The following is a 19,084-nucleotide window of genomic DNA, read 5'->3' on the forward strand; positions in this document are numbered from 1 at the left end:
AGAAGCTACAAATTTCTGCCATCAACGTCCTTCTTTGCTAGGATCTAAACCAGTGTTTCTCAACCTTCTAGTGCCGTGACCCCTTGATAAAATTTCCCAAGTTGTGGGGACCCCTAACAGTAAAATTATTTTCGCAGCGTGGGTATTATTTTCGCAGGCAAGACAAGTAATCCTAACCCACTGACATTTAGCGCTTCCTGAGTCCCTTCCACTTATACAGTATTAAAACCCCTATGGTACATTTTCGGATGAGTTGCAGTGCTGGTGGGGAGTTGGGATGAGTGGCAGTGCTGGTGGAGAGTTGGGATGAGTGGCAGTGTTGGGGGGGAGTTCTGATCAGCGAATTTAGGTGCTCTTGATCAAGGTCATCTGCTAATCTTAGAACTGTAGTGGGGACTTCTAATGGCAACTATAGTCTCAGGTAGTGTCTCCAACTTTGTGGTATCTCGCAGCAGTGACACCAATGTCGAAAACAGGAGATGGGGTCTCCTCCAGCCCCTCCCACTTTACAATTCTCACCAGTCAGCTGACTTCTAGTCTCTGCCCCACAGCCATGCCGTGAACTGAATGGGCGGCTGCGAAGAGGCCGAGTGGGCGGGCCGCGGGCTCCAGGGACAGCCCAGCTGGGCTGCTTCCGCAAAAAGGCTGGAAGAGTGGTGCAGGCTTCAGGAACAGCCCAGGATTCGGTGACCCCTGGCAAATTGCCATTTGACCCCCGAGGGGGTCCCGACCCCCAGGTTGAGAACCACTGATCTAAACAGAGGTATTGATATTTCTATAAGCCTCTGAATCGTTTGCAGTCGCCTTGTATCAGATACTATTCTGCTATAACAACATCAATCACCGTGCAGGAGGTGCAACTGTCACTTCCCGTATTTCACCAATTTTGTCCTCAAATAACACCCAGCTTCCAAATCTGTATAAAGCATGCATACCGGTGACCATTTAGCAGCTTGTCGGGGATAACTCTTTGGAAAAAAAAAAAAAGAAAAGTATGTAATTCTCCAGCTGTCAGTAAAAATAAATCATGTAAAAAATTGCCTTGTAACTTGTTGTCGGCTATAAAAACAAAGAAGTGGAACCTTATCCAGCTTCGAGTTCGAAGAAGTTATGTATAGAAATGCGTCTATCACTTAATGTCACAAATAAAAAAATGGCAAACAAAAAAAAGTCCATTAGACGCTTCCCAGTGGGGTTGTTGCTGGAATAAAACTGCGCTCCCAGAATCCTCCTCACCTCCCCGGTCAGCAGGTAGATGATCTCCAGGGTGAGCCGTAATATCCTCTCCGTCAGGTTGCTGCAGTTTTCCTCCATCGCTCCCAACTCTGTGCCATTCACTTCCTGCAACAATAGCGACCATCCCCCGATGCACTCAGCATCATGGGTAAAAGGCAGGCTTTTTTTTTTTTTTTTTTGGCCATTTTGTTGTAGACCAGCAGGAAGCCATTTTGTTGTAGACCAGCACACTGTCCAGCAAAAGCTAATGCGGAATCCTGAGATCAATGCTCAAACCTGTGTACATCTATTAACACCCACCATATATTGCTATCGCCTGAGAACAGATTGTATTTCTAAGCCAAGAAATATTTATTTATTTGCATGCCACGTCTTTTTCATAGCTCACAACTGTCCCTGATTTCGGGGGACTGTCCCTGATTTCGAGGGACTGTCCCTGATTTGGAACAATGTCCCTCTGTCCCTCATTTTGGTCTGATCTATATACCTGTAAATAAAATGCACTTTTTATCTATCAAAAAATAAGCACGGAGAGATGGGGGCGCCCCATTTTTTTGTTTATTTTTGTTGTTACTGTCCTTTTAATATATTTTTTTTAAATCACTTTAATTCCTATTACAAGGAATGTAAACCTCCCTTTTAACCACTTCAGCCCCAGACCATTTGGCTGGCCGAAGACCAGGCCACTGTTTGCGATTCGGCGCTGCGTCGCTTTAACTGAAAATTGCGCGGTCGTGCAACGTGGCTCCCAAACACAATTGGCGTCCTTTTTTCCCCACAAATAGAGCTTTCTTTTGGTGGTATTTGATCACCTCTGCGGTTTTTATTTTTGTGCGCTATAAACAAAAATAGAGCGACAATTTTGAATTTTTTTTTATATTTTTTACTTTTTGCTATAATAAATATCCCCCAAAAAATTTATGAAAATTTTTTTTTTTCCTCAGTTCAGGCCGATACGTATTCTAAATATTAAAAAAAAAAAAAAAAAAAAAAAAAAAAAATCGCAATAAGCATATATTGATTGGTTTGCGCAAAAGTTATAGCGTCTACAAAAAAGGGAGTCGTTTTATGGCATTTTTATTAATATTTTTTTTTACTAGTAGGTGGCGATCAGCGATTTTTAGCGTGACTGCGACATTATGGCGAATACATCTGACATTTTTGACACCATTTTGGGACCATTCACATTTATACAGCGATCAGCGCTATAAAAATGCACCGATTACTGTAAAAATGACACTGGCAGTGAAGGGGTTAACCTATAGGGGGCGCTGAAGGGGTTAAGTGTGTCCTTCTAACTGTAGGGGGGATGGGCTGTGTGTGACAGGATGCTGATCACCGCTCCCGATTACAGGGAGCTGTAATCAGTGTCCTGTCACTAGGAAGAATGGGGAAATGCCTTGTTTACATCAGCATTTCCCCGTTCTTCCTCTCCGTGAGACGATGGCGGGAATCCCCGCCGGAACATCGAGTCCACGGGACCCACAGAGCTCGGGTGCGCCCACAATGCTGCTTCTTAAAGGGGACGTACCTGTACGCCCATCTGCCCACAGGAGCCATTGTGTCGACGTATATAGTCGTGCACTGGTCCTAATGTGGTTAATAGAAATAAGGATTACAGGTCCTCTTTATGGAAAGATCTGGGGGTGGATGAACATCCGCCGACACCTGATCTCGTCGCTGTCCGCTATGGTCCGATTTTGCAGACGGAGGAAATCCTATTTTTCCCCATCCGTCTGCGGATCGGATGAACACGGACAGAAGGTCCGTGTTCATCCGATCCCCCCATAGGGGAGAGCGGAGATCTGACAGGGTGGTCCCTGCACAGTGTGCGGGGACCGCCCTATCATCTGCCGGCTCCGCGGGGATCAACGGAGCGATCCTCGCCGAGCAAGTGGGTGAGACATGTACGGATCCTCACGGGATCCGTACATGTGAAAGGGGCCAAAGGGGTGCCAGGAAGGACCTTCAGTGAATTGCAGCTTGGACATGCCTGCCCCAAGCAACATGGCAAGGACAGATTGGGATGGCCACAGGCCATGGGCACGTTTAGCTCATCCACCACACCCAAAATGAGATCTGCTGGGACCGTCAGGTAGAGTAGAGTGGAGTGCGTGTCTGGGAGCCCTGAAGGAACACACCGTTTAGAAAAATATACAGCAGCTAAAACCAATAAATCCACTACTCTGGTTCTCGTATGGTTGGGAGAATGGACAACCCCTCCATGCAAGAAAAAACAAATGCAGGCGCCTCTGAGTTAGACTGTAAAGTGTGTGTTAATAAAAACACGTACCCTGTTTCCCTGAAAATAAGACAGTGGGGTAGATTCAGGTACTGCTGCGCACTTCTTACGGAGGCGCAGCGTTATGTTTTTACGCTACGCCTCTGTAAATTACTTGCGCTACGCTTGATTCAGGAAGCAGTAGCTCCGTAATTTGCGGAGGCGCTCCGTAAAAATGGCCGGCGTAAGCGCACGTAATTTAAATGATCCCGTAGGGGGCGTGGATCATTTAAATTAGGCGCGTTCCCGCGCCGAACGTAGTGCGCATGCTCCGTCGGGAAACTTTCCCGACGTGCATTGCGGCAAATGACGTCGCAAGGACGTCATTTGCTTCAAAGTGAACGTGAATGGCGTCCAGCGCCATTCGCGATTCACTTACGCAAACTACGTAAAGTTCAAATTTCGCGACGCGGGAACGACGGGTATACGTAACATTGGCTGCCCCTGCTAATAGCAGGGGCAGCCTTACGCGAAAACCGCCGTACGCAAACGACGTAAACTGCGTACGCAGGGCTCGCGTAACGTTGTGAATCGGCGTTAGTATGCAATTTGCATACTATACACTGAGCACAACGGGAACGCCACCTAGCGGCCATCGCAAGAATGCAGTCTAAGATATGCGGGCATAAGAGCCTTATGCCAGGCATATCTTAGGCTGCAGTCGGCGTAACGAGGTTCCTGAATCAGGAGCATTCGTTACGCCGGCGCAAGTAAGCAATTGCACTGTGTAACTATGGTTACGCAGGCGCAATTGCTCTCTGAATCCGGGCCAATGTCTTATATTAATTTTTGCTCCCAAAGATGCGCTAGGTCTTATTTTCAGGGGAATGTCTAATTTCTGATCCTGTGTCATTTTAAGTGATCCCCCTTCCCCCACCCCTGTGCCAGTGGACAACTTCACCCCCTACCACCCCTTTATCAGACATTTCCACCCTACCTCAGTCACCCCTGTGTGTCCGCACAATGTGCCCGACTCCTGCTCTGCGCTACTCACTTTTTAATTGTGAGCTGGCCAGACTCCGTTGGGGCAGAGCGAGCAGCAGGCGGCAGCTTATCCTGGCGGTGGGGCGCGGGCTCTCTGATGAAATAAGACCACGCACTTCCTGTCTGCTCCGTCTGCGCTGCGGCCAATAGTGAGCTGCGCGGCGGCGCCCAAAGCTACGGTCCAGGGTGCAGAGTTACGGTAGCTTCGGGGGGGCCTTATTATCGGAATGCCTTATGTTCGGGGGAGGCCCTATTATCGGGGAGGTCTTATTATCGGGGGGAAGCCTTATATTTCAGTGAGAGGCAAAACTGTAAGTAGGTCTTATTTTCGGGGGATGTCTTACTTTCGGAGAAACAGGGTAGTAACTTACATCTAGGTAAACAAGGAAGTGTACATCTGTGGGTAAACGCTCTGTGGGGCATCCATCACACTGGTCAGTAGGAGGTACGCTGTCTCAGCCGCTCTGTGGGCTCTCCCAGACGGCAGGAAGATAGTATGGTGGTGGAGAGCTGGAGAAGAGGCTTGGAACACTTCCTGGATCGCAGTGCTAGAGGCGATGACCTCACAGGCTTGATCGTGACATGTTTCTGGGTTGGCGCACCCTGGTGGTGGGAGGAATGCACGCTCCTTTTTCAAGCTTGAAAAAGGGGCATGCATTCCTTCCACCACCAGGGTGCGCTAGCCCAAGAACCGTGGTGACAGTGACAGGAGAGGTGACAGTGACACTTTCACTTCACTTCCCGCATTGCGGCTTCACTTCCCAGTTCCCTACTACGCATGCGCGAGTCGCGCTGCGCGTCCTCACTGGCCCTCGCTGTCTTCTGGGACATGTGCGTTTACCAGAAGACAGCGGGGCAGGGAGTGACGTAGACCCCTGTAAGTTCTGCGATGGTCTATGCCCGAAAGTGGGTGCAAATATCTGTATCATACAGGTATCTGCACCCCCCTGAAAGGTGCCAAATGTGACACCGGAGGGGGGGGGGGTGATTTCCGAAAGGCGGAGGTTCACTTTTTGTGTGGACCTCTGCTTTAATTACAAGAGTCCCCCTTTATATCAGAGTCCACAGAGTTCCCCTTTTACATCTGAACTCGCAGGGTTCCATCTGGGAGAACTCTGGGGACTCTGCAGACTCCGATGTAAGGGAGAACTCAGACTCCAATGTAAGGGAGAACTTACACAGAAATCAGACTTCTGTCACTTGTAAACACAGAAGCCAGACTCTGTCACTTGTAAACACAGAAGCCAGACTTCTGTCACTTGTAAACACAGAAGCCAGACTCTGTCACTTGTAAACACAGAAGCCAGACTTCTGTCACTTGTAAACACAGAAGCCAGACTCTGTCACTTGTAAACACAGAAGCCAGACTCTGTCACTTGTAAACACAGAAGCCAGACTTCTGTCACTTGTAAACACAGAAGCCAGACTCTGTCACTTGTAAACACAGAAGCCAGACTCTGTCACTTGTAAACACAGAAGCCAGACTTCTGTCACTTGTAAACACAGAAGCCAGACTCTGTCACTTGTAAACAGAACAATACTGTTCATTTAGTGCCGCATGTGGACTTATATTTTTATTTTGCTCATCAACAAATTGTGCTGGCTGCTCACACTACGATTTATATTACTGTTGAGTAGCGTGGATATTGACCTGTTTTTATACTTCTCTCATTTTAAATAAGTAAATCAACCCCATGTATGTTTCTCAGCTGGAATTCTGGCTCAGGCCCTCTGCTCCCTGTTTAACACTGTCACTTGTAAACAAAGAAGTTTGGCTTCTGTGTTTACAAGTGACAGCTTGTGGAAGAAGGCTGAACTGTGTGTAGCACATCCCTGAACTCTGCACTCTGTATGCAGCACACCCCTGAACTCTGCACTCTGTATGCAGCACACCCCTAAACTCTGCACTCTGTATGCAGCACACCCCTAAACTGTACACTCTGTGTGTAGCGCACCTCTGAATTGTACACTATGTGTGTAGCACATCCCTGAACTCTGCACTCTGTATGCAGCACACTCCTAAACTGTGTACACTCTGTGTGTAGCACATTCCCGAACTCTGCACTCTCTGTGTAGCATACCCCTGAACTCTGCACTCTCAATGCACTGTACACTTTGTGTGTAGCGCACACCTGAACTCTGCACTTTGTATGCAGCACACCCCCAAACTGTATACTTTGTGTGTAGCGCACCCCTGAACTCTGCATTCTGTATGTAGTGTACCCCTAAACTCTGAACCCTGTATGCAGCAAACCCCTGAATTGTACACTCTGTGTGTAGCACACCCCCTGAACTCTGCATTCTGTATGCAGCACATCCCTAAACTGTACCCTCTGTGTGTAATGCATCCCAGAACTCTGCACTCTGTGTGTGGCACACCCTCTGAACTCTGCATTCTGTATGCAGCACACCCTCAAACTGTATACTTTGTGTGTAGCGCACCCCTGAACTCTGCACTCTGTAGTGTACCCCTGAACTCTGCACTCTGTAAGCAGCACACCCCTGAATTATACACTCTGTGTGTAGCACACCCCCTGAACTCTGTAGTGCATCCCCGAACACTGCACTCTGTGTGTAGTATACCCCCAAACTTTGCACTCTTTATGCAGCACACCCTTAAACTCTGCACTCTGTGTGTAGTGCACCCCCAAACTCTAAACTCTGTATGCAGAAAACCCCTGAATTGCACACTCTGTGTGTAGCACACCCCTGAACTCTGCATTCTTTATGCAGCACCCCCCTGAACTCTGCATTCTGTATGCAGCACCCCCCTGAACTCTGCATTCTGTATGGAGCACACCCCTAAACTGTACACTCTGTGTGTAGCGCATCCCTGAAATCTGCGATCTGTGTGTAGTGTAACCACAAAACTTTGCACTCTTTATGCAGCACACCCCTAAACTCTGCACTATGTGTGTAATGCACCCCCAAACTCTGAATGCAGCACACCCCTGAATTGTACACTCTGTGTGTAGCGCATCCCTGATCTCTGCACTCTGTGTTTAGCATACGCTCGAACTCTGCACTCTGTATGCAGCTCACCCCTAAACTGTACACTATGTGTGTAGCGCACTCCTGAACTCTGCACTCTGTGTGTACTTTACCCCTGAACACTGCACTCTGTATGCAGCACATCCCTGAACTCTGCACTCTGTATGCAGCTCATCCCTGAACTCTGCACTCTGTATGCAGCTCATCCCTGAACTCTGCACTCTGTATGGAGAACACCCCTGCATGACACCCCCCCTGAAATCTTCACTCTACATGTCCGTAATGCACTTCTGGTATTTGATGCCCCTGTAAGACCCTCTTGCTGTTAGGTAAATGTGACCACACCCACTATTTAATACGGTTTGGAGGATGTGGGGGGAGGGGCTTTATAGGGTCGTGGTTGAGTTCCTGTGTAGTGTCACAGTTTGCTGCCTATCCTAGAATGCTGCGGAAGTCACGTGGCGACCAACTGCGCATGCGCGATGCATTCCAAACGCAAGTGCGATGCGTTCCAATGGATTTATGACAGTACACACCAGCGAACCCGGCATTCAGGGCGACGTGGATTTAGAGGAAAGTGGCCAGTCGGCCTCACGTCCTCGCTTCGCTCGGACGGCTCGCTCCGCTTGCTCGGCCTCCTGGCTCTTTTTTTAACATCCTCCAATCCACGGGGATGTTAAGGAAAGAGTCTGGATGCCGACCGAGGTTTCACTGGTGTGTACTGTCGTGAATCCATTGGAACGCATCGCATTTGCGTTTGGAATGCATCGCGCATGCGCAGTTGGCCGCCACGTGACTTCCGGAGCATTCTAGGCTAGGCAGCAAACTGTGACAATACACCTGCACTATTTTCTGAGAAACATTTGTTTGAAATTGTGACCAGTTAACAGTCTTTTGTATTTTTTTACCTCCTTTATGTGTGCTTCATTTGTTTACTGAAAAAAAAAAAAAAAAACATTGTAAACGAAAAAAAAAAAAAAATCAAGCTCCCCCCCACTCTACCAAATAAATGTCTTTATTGATGCCTGTGTACCTTGTTGGAGAAATTTCTCCTCAATTCTTGTCTTTATGACACAACAGGAAAAGGGGAAATATTCAGAACAGACGAGGGAAAAAAGTTTGGGGTTTTGAGCAAAACTACCACATGAAGCTACGCAATAAATTATGAATCGAAAAATGAACTTTTTGTAAATAAGGAAATAAAAATGTAAAAATCACATAACAACTATAAAAATAAAATAATCCATAAGAGTTCGCTGATCCTTTCAACCTGCCTCATCTTTATCGTACAATTGTTCCATGGACATAAAGATTATGGCCCGGATTCACAGAGATCGGCGTATCTCTGTGTGGGCGTAGCGCATCTCATATGCGCTACACCGACGTAACATAGAGAGGCAAGTACAGTATTCACAAAGCACTTGCTCCCTAAGTTACGGCGGCGTAGCGTAAATGGGCCGGCGTAAGCCCGCCTAATTCAAAGTAGCAAGGCAGTGGGCGTGTTGTATTAAAATTAACCGTGACCCCATGTAAATGCATAACCGAACGAACGGCGCATGTGTGCGCATGCTCAGAATCACGTCGCAAATAATCCCTAAGATACGTCGGCTCAATGCTTCGACATGAACGTAACCTATGCACAGCCCCATTCACGTACGACCTACGCAAACGACGTAAAATATGACGCTGTTCCCGCGCCCATACCTTAACATGACTTACCCCTGCTTTATGAGGGGTAAAGTTATGCCGGACGTACGCCTTACGCAAACGGCGTCTCTTACTGCGACGGGCGCAAGTACGTTCGTGAATCGGCGTATCTAGCTCATTTGCATATTCGACGCGTAAATCTACAGAAGCGCCCATAGCGGCCAGCGTAAATATGCACCCAAGATACGACGGCGTAAGGAGACTTACGTCGGTCGGATCAAGCAGAAATTCAGGCGTATCTGGTTTGCTGAATATGGCACATAGATACGACGGCGCATCTTAGAACTTACGGGGCGTATCAACAGATACGTCGGCGTAAGATGTCTGTGAATCTGGGCCTATATCTATGAAACCACCATAAAGGCCCGTACACACGATCGGATATTCCGACAACAATTGTCAGACGTGTTTTGTCGGAAAATCCGACCGTCTGTACGCTCCATTGGATAATTGTTGGCTGTGCATGCTCTCAAATTGTCCGACAACAAATGTGTTCCGACTTAAATCCAAAGAACAAACACGCATGCTCCGAAACCAATGCTAAACATCAGACAACAATAGCAGAAGTTGCCCAAACGGTGGCGGTAAAGAGCTGAAAAAACACGTGGTTTGATGCATGTTGGCTGAAATAGTTCTACCGTCTGTATGCAGAACAACGTCACGGACAACGCCCTTCGGGTAAAAATCCATGGATTTGTCCAATGGAAGTCCGATCGAGGCTTACGTTTTTTAGTGTCCTCGGGTGGTGTGTGTTCTCTGCTGGATAATTGGTGTCACTTTCTGAGCAAAGCAGTAGCCTCTGGACATGAATACGACTTCTTGTGCCTATCACGGTTCCCTTTATCGGAAAATCGCTTTCCACACTCGGAACAGGAAAAGGGCTTCTCCCCGGTGTGAACTCTCTGGTGTATAATGAGTTTCGATTTCTCCGTAAAAGACTTTCCGCACTCCGAACACGAGAAGGGCTTTTCCCCGGTGTGGATTCGGACATGTCGAACGAGATCTGATTTGTTTACGAAAGACTTCTCACACGCCGAACACGTGTAAGGCTTTTCCCCGGTGTGGATTCTCCGGTGTTGAACGAGGTGCGATTTCTTCATGAAGGACTTCTCACATTCGCAACACGGAAAGGGTTTTTCAACGGTGTTGTTGCTCTCGGGTACACCCAGGTCGGGTTGTGTTGTGAAGGATTGTTCGAAAACCTGAAATGGCTGAAAATTATTGGGAGAAGATTCCTCGGGATTAGAAGGATCTGATAATGGATCTGGTCTTTGAAAACGTGGTTGGACATTTGGGATAATAGTATGGGAACAGTCTTTGGGATCCTCGGAATTAAACTGATCTGTTGATGTTATCATATAATTAGGTTTGTGATGTATAGTTTGAGTCACAATGCTTACTCCCGGAGAATACTGTGCCATGACATTATCGTCTTTATTATAATCTGCAGGTGAAATAAGATGTCCCTCTTGGGTCTTCCAGCCATTGTTTCCTCCTGTTGGAAATATTTTTTTTTTGTGAGTAATAATAATATGTTCATGTTTAGTAGTTGAGAATTATGTATGTTTTGTCTAGTAGTCAACTTTTCTGAGATCTCTGGCAAAGAAGAAGGTATAGAAGTAGCAACAACGCAAGGATGGAAGTCAGATAAGGTGTACAATGCAACCAAAACAACTATAGCATACTAGGTGGGTGACAATGATATGACAAGGGACACCTCATTTATTGGGCACATGACGTTATATTAAGGAATGAAGATGGACCTTTCATATGGTGTACAATATCTCTTCCTCATTTGTAGGGAACATGACATTATATTGAGGAATGGAGATGGACCTTTCATATGGCCTTCTCCATGTCTGCCTGTCCATCTGCAAGGTGATTAATGTGGCCAGTCTCTGGGTGGAGACCAAACCTGATTTAAGCCAGCCAAGCCTGCAATCTCAGTATCTCCTCCTCATTTGTTGGGAACATGACGTTATATTGAGGAATGGAGATGGACCCTTCTTATGGTGTACTGTATCTCCTCCTCATTTGTTGAGAACATGACGTTATATTGAGGATTGGAGATGGACCTTTCATATGGTGTACAGCAGTGATGGCGAACCTCGGCACCCCAGATGTTTTGGAACTACATTTCCCATGATGCTCATGCCCTCTGCAGTATAGTTAGGCATCATGGGAAATGTAGTTCCAAAACATCTGGGGTGCCAAGGTTCGCCATCACTGGTGTACAGTATCTCCTCCTCATTTGTTGGGAACATGACGTTATATTGAGGAATAGAGATGGGCCTTTCAAATCGTTCTGCTGCCACTTGCAACCACAGATGCCAGCAGAGGACATTTTCTACTATTCGCTTTCTCTCTTTGGTGATATCATATGATGCAGTGCAATCTAGCAAAAATGTGAATTGAAGTGCCACACAATTTCTAAAAGGCATTGGATACTCTTGCAGTTGTCCCCCGACTGTTGTTGGAATATGGTCATGTCTTGGCCTTTAAAGTGATTGTAAACCCTTTACAACCACTTTTACCTACACGTAAGCCTAGATTAAGGCTTACCTGTAGGTGCTCAAAATATCTCCTAAACCTTTCCAAAAGATTTCCAAAAGAGACGGGCGCCAATGTCTACTTTAGAAAACAATAGAAACGGCGATCATGCCGTTTCTAAAGGAGATCGTGCCGTGACGTCATCGCGGCTCCGGCCAATCACAGCGCCGGAGCCGAGATAACTGGAAGGAAGAGGGTGAAAGATGGATGCTTGGTGGAGGCGAGGAAATCGGGGACATGCTATGCATAGTAGCCCATTATGCTTTACCTTTGCAGGGAAACAAAGAGGAAATAAAACACATCAGGGTTTACTTCCTCTAAGCAGTGGTGTGGCACTTCAACTCACATTTTTGCTACGTTACAATACAACCCAAGGAAACTGTGGAAATCCTCCAGGGTGTAGAAGTAGAACAGAGAGAACTACTAGTTATCCCGCACACACACGGTCAGAATTTCCTTAGGACTTAGATATAGAGCGGGTTCTCAATTTTTCTGACGGGAAAAATTCTTATCGGAAAATACGTTCGTCTGTATGGAAATTCCGACGGGAAAAAAAACACACATGCTCGGAAACAATTCGATGCATGCTCTGAAGCATTGAACTTCATTTTTCTCGGTTCGTCGTAGTGTTGTACGTCACCGCGTTCTTGACGGTCGGAATTTGGTGTGACCGTGTGTATGCAAGCCAAACTTTAGCGGAATTTCCCTCTGAAAAAACATCCAACTTTTTTTTGACGGAAATTTCGCTCGTGTGTACAGGGCATTAGAGAGACCCTACATTATATTGTAGGAGTGTGAATGTTGGACTAAACACCTGTCCATGCAATCACAGAGCCACTCTCCAGCACACATACGACAGCACAGCAAACTCTGAGATTGCTGCTAAACTTCTACTCCAACTGTCACTTTTAAACACAGAAGCCAGCAGAGGATGTCTTTCTCTACTCGCTCCTTCTGCAGCGTTGACTGATTACATTATCTGAAGCAGAGTTCAGCAAAGGAAGTGAGTAGTGGAAAATATCTGCCGGTATCTGTCTTGGTAGGAATAGTGGTGGAAGGTGTTGGTACTCAACGCATTCCGTCACAAAACAAAGACCCGCCTTGATGAAAATATTTTGTGAAATAATAAAGCTAGAATGAATATATGAAGTGCTGCATTTCCTGTATACAATACTTACCTGTTCTGGCATCTAGAGAAGTTTCCTCCTTGGTTGTTGTCACCATCATTTCAGTTTCCTTCATAGACAGCTGATTCCCCCTCATATACGTTTCGTCTTCTGCTTTAACCTCAGTTTTGATATCAAACACTCCTATCCCCTAAAATCACAAAATGACAGTGAGCACTATTATCCTGAGGCTGCATACTGGAATTTAGTCTAATACAGTTTAAGTTGGATATTCTAGTCAACTACCTGATGATGGTGAGGGATGGTGTGATCTTCCTGTGTGGAGTCCCGGGAGTACAGAGGGCGGTGATAGCTCTCTGGTGAGTTCCCATTACTGGATCCATCTGTAGGAAACACACACACTGACTGAATACAAAGCACTGCTTATAGACCTCTTAATAAACAAGGGACAACAAATGCTTGATTGGACGCAACGCGCAAGGGCAGTCATATCATTGAGGATCTAGGTGGACCCTCCGTACTGCTCCCTCCTTTACAATAAAGTCCCCTCTTACCCGGTGATGTGAGGGGCGGCTGATTCTCCATCATGACATCCTTGTAGAGATCCTTGTGTCCTTCTAAACACTCCCGATCCTTTATAACACTGTCCTCCTCTTCTCCATCTTCTATCTCTTCTTTGATAATAACATTAAAATTGCTCCAGTTTTCATTCTGAATATAAATTTCAAAGAAAGTAATAAAAATGTCTCCATGGAGACATCCGGACACACACAATGGTACAGTCACCATCCAGACCCATCCCTTGGATAATGCCCCATTTACATTTCCGCACCGCTCACCTCTTCCATCAGGAGGTCAGAGATCTTCTGGGTGACTTCTAGAATCTTCTGTTCGTTGTTTCTTTCTGGAACCAGTAAGGAATGTAGAGGGACCACAACGGAGTTCTGTCCATCTCCCGATGTTTTCTTCACTACTATGTTATCCTGCCGGGAGAGATTAGCAATCACTGTATTCATTACCCAACAAAAGAAGTTACAACTTGCTGCCATCATCGTCCCTCTCTGCTAGAATCTGATTGATGAAATGTCCTGTCGAGTATTGACCCCTGTCGAGAAATGCCTGCCCAGAACTGCGCATGCACAGTACAGAGCCACCGAAAGCCGATAACCATCGGAATTTACGATCAGCTGTAGATGGCGCCTGTGCACAAGAGCCGACATTGTGCCACACGCTCCTGATGCTCGTGCAAGTCTGCAAGAGGCAGATTTCTTCATGATGGGTGCGTGTGAGGGGCGGATACCTACAGAAGGGGGCGTATTTTGTAATGATGGGCAGTGCTGCTTAGATGGGGGCGGTATTTTTCACGAAACTCAAACACATCTCCTAAACAAATATATTTCAGCTATTCTTCCTAAACCCCATCAGCATTGAAAAACCCGCCCTTCAGTTAGCTAAATGCGCCCCGCAAACACTTTTGGGGGCCCTTACACAGCTTTAGGCAGGGCCCCCCTGGAGCAGAAGAGAACCAGGGGGGGGTGCTGACGAAACCAGGGGGGGGCCCTGGGGACCATGGGGCCCCCCACACGATCAGTCCATCCGATGAGGATGGTCCGACCGTTGTCATCAGTTAACTGATGAAGCTGACTGATGGTCTGATGTGCCTACACACCATAGGTTAAAAACCGATCGTGTCAGAACGCGGTGACGTAGAATACAACGACGTGCTGAAAAAAAACGAAGTTCAATGCTTCCAAGCATGCGTCGACTTGATTCTGAGCATGCGCGGGTTTTTGGCCCGATGGTTTTCCATACTAACGATCGGTTTTGACCTATCGGTTACCAGTCCATCGGTTCAATTTTAAAGCAAGTTTAACATTTTTTGACCGAAGGTTAACTGACCGATGGCGCCCACACACGATCGGTTTGGACCGATGAAAAGGTCCTTCAGTCCGTTTTCATCGGTTTTGACCGATCGTGGGTACGCGGCCTCACAGGTGTAATGCAACAAATAAATAAACAAATAAAATAAAAAACGGGAAGGGGCCGACCGGGCCTGTAAGGGGCCCTGGGGACCATTGGGCCTCTTACAGGTGTAATGCAAAAAATAAATAAATAAAATAAAAAACGGGAGATGGGCCAGCCGGACCTGTAAGGGGCCCTGGGGACCATTGGGCCCCTTACTGGTGTAATGCAAAAAAAATGGGCGGGGGGGGGGCAGCCGGGCCCCTTACAGGTGTAATGCCTGTACCCCCCCTAATCGGGGCCCTGCACGCGCCCATCATGGAGAAATCCGCCCCTTTGCAGACTTGCATGAGCATCGGGAGCGTGTGGCACAATGTCGGCTATTGTGCGCAGACGCCGTCTACAGCTGATCGTAAATTCCGATGTTCGGAGGCTTGCGGCGGCTCCATACTGCGCAATCGCAGTATTGGGCGGGTATTTTTCGACAGGGGGCATTTCTCTTCAGAACACCGGGACAAGGGGTGGGCAGGAGGAGACGCTGCCCTGGGTGCAATGGTTTATTGCAAGGATGGGGCGCCCTGATCCTAACCCTAAGGAGGGGGGGGGGGCCCAGTTTGCCATCTCTACCCTGGGCACTGGATGACCTTCTCCCGGCACTGATAGGATCTCTCTTCTTTCTTCCCATATTTGCAAATACGCATTTAACTAATTGTTAAATGTTTAAAATGTTTCAAAAGGCCAGCTATCAGGAAAAGGAAATCTGTAAAAATTAAAAAAAAATAAAAACAAAGCATACCCGTGTTTTAGCAGCTTCTCAGGAAAAATAGAAAACAAGAAAAAAATCTAAAAGATCTTTGCAGACAAAATCATTTTGTAATTATCCGGCTTTCGGTAACCTTAAATTCTGTGACTTGTTGTCCCTTAAAATTATATTTCATCCAGTTGAGTATGAAAAGGGTTTGTCAGTTAAGAAATGCTACAAATAAATATGGTAAAATGAAAAAAAAAAAAAATGTCCGTTGGCAATTTCGTTGCTGGAATAAAACTGCGCTCCCAGAATCCTCCTCACCTCCCCGGTCAGCAGGTAGATGATCTCCAGGGTGAGCCGTAATATCCTCTCCGTCAGGTTGGAGCAGTTTGCCTCCATTCCTCGCAAACTCAGTCCCATTCACTTCCTGCAACAATAGTGCCCATCCCCCCCAATGATCAGCGTCATGAGTAAAAGACAGGCTCTTTGTCGATTGGCTCTTACCGGCCATTTTGTTGTAGCACACCCAGAGGACGTGCTGTATGCCAACATGTCTTCATTTAGGAGCTACAATAGCATGGCTGCTAATCCTTGTTGATTGCCTACAGAAATGAAGAGAACCAATCCTATTCCGCCCAGAAGACATCACACTCAACCTTTTGGCCTTGTATATTTGTGTTTTTATAATAGTTTTCAAGTTATAATATTTATGCTGGGACCTTGCCTAGGCTAGTTTTTTTTTTTTTTTTTTTTAGGTATCTTTACGTTGTGGAAACGCCTGCAAAATTGCGCACATTCCTGTAATGCCCAAAAAATGCACATCCTTTTTGTAGGCACACACTAGTGACATTCATTTTTAAAGGGGTTGTAAAGGTTTGTTTTTTATTTTCTAAATGGGTTCCTTTAAGCTAGTGCATTGTAGGAGGAGAGGAGCTGCCGAGCCGAGGAGCAGAGGGAGGAGAGCCGCCCGCCTGAGCAGGGATATTGTTCGGCGGCTGCATTTTGAAATTCCTGCCTTCTGGAGACTCTGCAGGCTATGATGGATGCACCATGTCACACGTCCCATGGTCCTCCTGGATTGGCGCTGCAGGCTCCAGAAGGCGGGACCTATGTTACTCGGCCCAACTCGGCCCCAGCCGCACTCGGCCAACTCGGCCCCAGCCGCACTCAGCTAAATTTGTGCATTGTTGGTTCACTTACCTTTTCCTTCGATTTCCCTACTAAATGTTTTTTTTCCTTTGTCTGAATTTCTCACTTCCTGTTCCTCCTCAGTAAGCTTGCCCCCATCATCCGTTCTGGCTGGGGGTTAGTCAGCATGCTTGCCCCCTCCCTTGGGACTACATCCCTGCGGGGAAGTGTCTCCCCGCAGGGATGTAGTCCCAAGGGAGGGGGCAAGCACGCTGACTAACCCCCAGCCAGAACGGCTCGGATGATGGGGGCAAGCTTACGGAGGAGGAACAGGAAGTGAGAAATTCAGACAAAGGAAAAAAAAACATTTAGAAGGGAAATCGAAGGAAAAGGTAAGTGAATCAACAATGCACGAGTTCGGCCAAGTTTAGCTCAGTGCGGCTGGGGCCGAGTTTGGCCGAGTGCGGCTGGGGCCGAGTTTGGCCGAGTTTGGCCGAGTGCGGCTGGGGCCGAGTTTGGCCGAGTGCGGCTGGGGCCGATTTGGCCGAGTGCAGCCGAGTGCGGCTGGGGCCGCGTTCGGCCGAGTGCCATAGGTCCCGCCTTCTGGAGCCTGCAGCGCCAATCCAGGAGGACCATGGGACGTGTGACGTGGTGCGTCCATCATAGCCTGCAGAGTCTCCAGAAGGCGGGAATTTCAAAATGCAGCCGCCGAACAATATCCCTGCTCAAGCGGGCGGCTCTCCTCCCTCTGCTCAGCAGCTCCTCTCCTCGGCATGGCAGCTCCTCTCCTCTCTGACAGTGACGAGTGACTGACACCACGGCTGAGCTCAGGTAAGTCAGTGTGTGTGTGTATCTATGCCATTGTCTGTAGGTCAGTGTGTGTTAGGTCATGCAGGTCACTGGTCAGTGTATGTAGGTCAGATAGGTCAGTGCAGGTAGGTCAATGTAGGTCGGTCAGTGCAGGTAGGTCAGCGCAGGTAGGTCAGTGCTCAGCATTGATGGGCACTGGTAAGTCACACAACCCACCGCCCAGCCCCAAAATAACGCTACTCCACATACAACACCTCTAATTCCGCCGGCAATTCTTATTTGTACATTCAGCTGTCAGCAGGGAATCCCACTGACAGCTGATGACTGTTAGGTTGTTAAGGACGTGGTGGCCGGCTCCCAGGCCCGCTCCTTAACAACCAGCTATACACAGTTTGTTAAAGACAAAACCACAAAGCGCTCCAGGAAACTTCATCAACTGCTTAGATGTGAACCTAGGATTAAGCTAAAGTGTCCCTAGTCCAAGTTCTGTGTTTGTAGCCAACCCGAGCTTTGTTTATGTTACAGTGGAACCTTGGATTACGAGCATAATCCGTTCCAGGGGAATGCTCATAATCCAAAGCACTCGCATATCAAAGCAAGTTTCCCCATTGAAGTCAATAGAAATGGAAATAATTTGTTCTGCATTGACTTCAATGGCATGCAATACCGCATTTGGCCAGAGGCGGGGGGGCGCCGGAGAGCCTTGTAAACAGCCGGAAAGGCCAGAGGACAGCTCGGCTGACCTCGGCAAACCAGGGAAAAGGCGCGGGAACGTACTATTTCAGAGTCTTTGGCTCTGGCGCCCCCCCACACCTCAGGCCAAACGCAGCACTGCACACCGCTTTGGCCTGAATCCTGCTCGATTTGCGAGACAACACTCGCAAACTGAGTTAGGATTTTTCAAAATACAGTGCTCGTATTTCGAAACGCTTATTAACCGCGTTACTCGCAATCCGAGGTTCCACTAATTATATATGTATGTAGCGTCACCCCCGAAGGAGCCGCTGATTGATTTGGGATCGGCAAATTAAGTTACGCTGACATGGCTCGAGGGGTGCAGTGGTGGAACAAATAGTGAGCGAAGGTCCAGACAGTGACTGAAAGGTTTTCAATGCTTTATTTCTAGGCCAACACGGCAAAACCTCAACATCATTTTGGAAGGACAAGGTTGATGAAAGGATAGAAGGAGAGAACTTTGCAGTATCAGGCCTAGATAGCAATGGAGTAGTCAGCACTACTCTGTATAGCACCAACTTCTGTAACTCGTCGCCACTCTACTTAGAGTGGGTAAAGTGCCCCTGAACAGACCCCTATGATGGGCCTGGCAGCCGAAGTGTCACTATGAACTGTCTGGGAGGAGCAGGTCTGTCTCACAGACCCGGCTCCAGGGCTTCGGCCACAGGCCAATTTTAATAAAGGACTTAGGTGAATAAAGAGCACCTCCTCCCAGTAGACTTTTCCTTAAACAGGCCCCCCGGATGACAGCAAGCATACCTGTCAGTGATCCGGACACCCGATCCCAGACTGGGATTTTCTCAATAGGTCCTGGAACCCAGCGAA

At 47.5% G+C, this 19,084-nt stretch overlaps 2 protein-coding genes across 4 annotated transcripts in view; both read right to left on the reverse strand.

The window, feature by feature from the left end:
* LOC120909420 overlaps positions 1 to 19,084 on the reverse strand; it is a 173,209-nt gene that overhangs the window by 52,547 nt on the left and 101,578 nt on the right. Inside the window, exon 1 of one of the 2 annotated variants that reach the window (XM_040321186.1) lies at positions 4,873 to 5,094. The exons of the other annotated variant lie outside the window; for it this stretch is intronic. The gene's annotated coding sequence lies outside the window, so the exon portion shown is untranslated. Of the gene's footprint in view, positions 1 to 4,872; positions 5,095 to 19,084 lie in introns of those variants that run through there. 2 annotated transcript variants of the gene reach the window in all.
* On the reverse strand, positions 9,731 to 16,047 carry LOC120909422 (zinc finger protein 468-like). Of its 2 annotated transcripts, none has more exons than XM_040321189.1 (6): positions 15,908 to 16,047; positions 13,716 to 13,859; positions 13,431 to 13,587; positions 13,162 to 13,259; positions 12,928 to 13,066; positions 9,731 to 10,694 (listed from the first exon to the last, which is right to left on the reverse strand). In XM_040321189.1, the coding sequence occupies exons 1-6, from the start codon at positions 16,004 to 16,006 to the stop codon at positions 9,973 to 9,975; spliced, it is 1,359 nt and encodes a 452-aa protein (XP_040177123.1). In that variant the 5' UTR covers positions 16,007 to 16,047; the 3' UTR covers positions 9,731 to 9,972. The 2 variants fall into 2 exon arrangements, with proteins under 2 accessions (XP_040177123.1, XP_040177124.1); XM_040321190.1 differs by having other exon boundaries at positions 15,635 to 16,046.

Source organism: Rana temporaria, chromosome 8 (genome assembly GCF_905171775.1).
Source record: "Rana temporaria chromosome 8, aRanTem1.1, whole genome shotgun sequence".
NCBI classification, from domain to species: domain Eukaryota; kingdom Metazoa; phylum Chordata; class Amphibia; order Anura; family Ranidae; genus Rana; species Rana temporaria.

Excerpts from the sequence above, each read along its gene's own strand:
- LOC120909422 (XM_040321189.1), bottom strand. The coding sequence starts at position 16,006 with ATGGGACTGAGTTTGCGAGGAATGGAGGCAAACTGCTCCAACCTGACG. Across the intron at positions 13,588-13,715 it reads CTGACCTCCTGATGGAAGAG|AATGAAAACTGGAGCAATTT; the intron begins GTGAGCGGTGCG and ends ATTTATATTCAG. Across the intron at positions 13,067-13,161 it reads CCATCCCTCACCATCATCAG|GGGATAGGAGTGTTTGATAT; the intron begins GTAGTTGACTAG and ends TTGTGATTTTAG.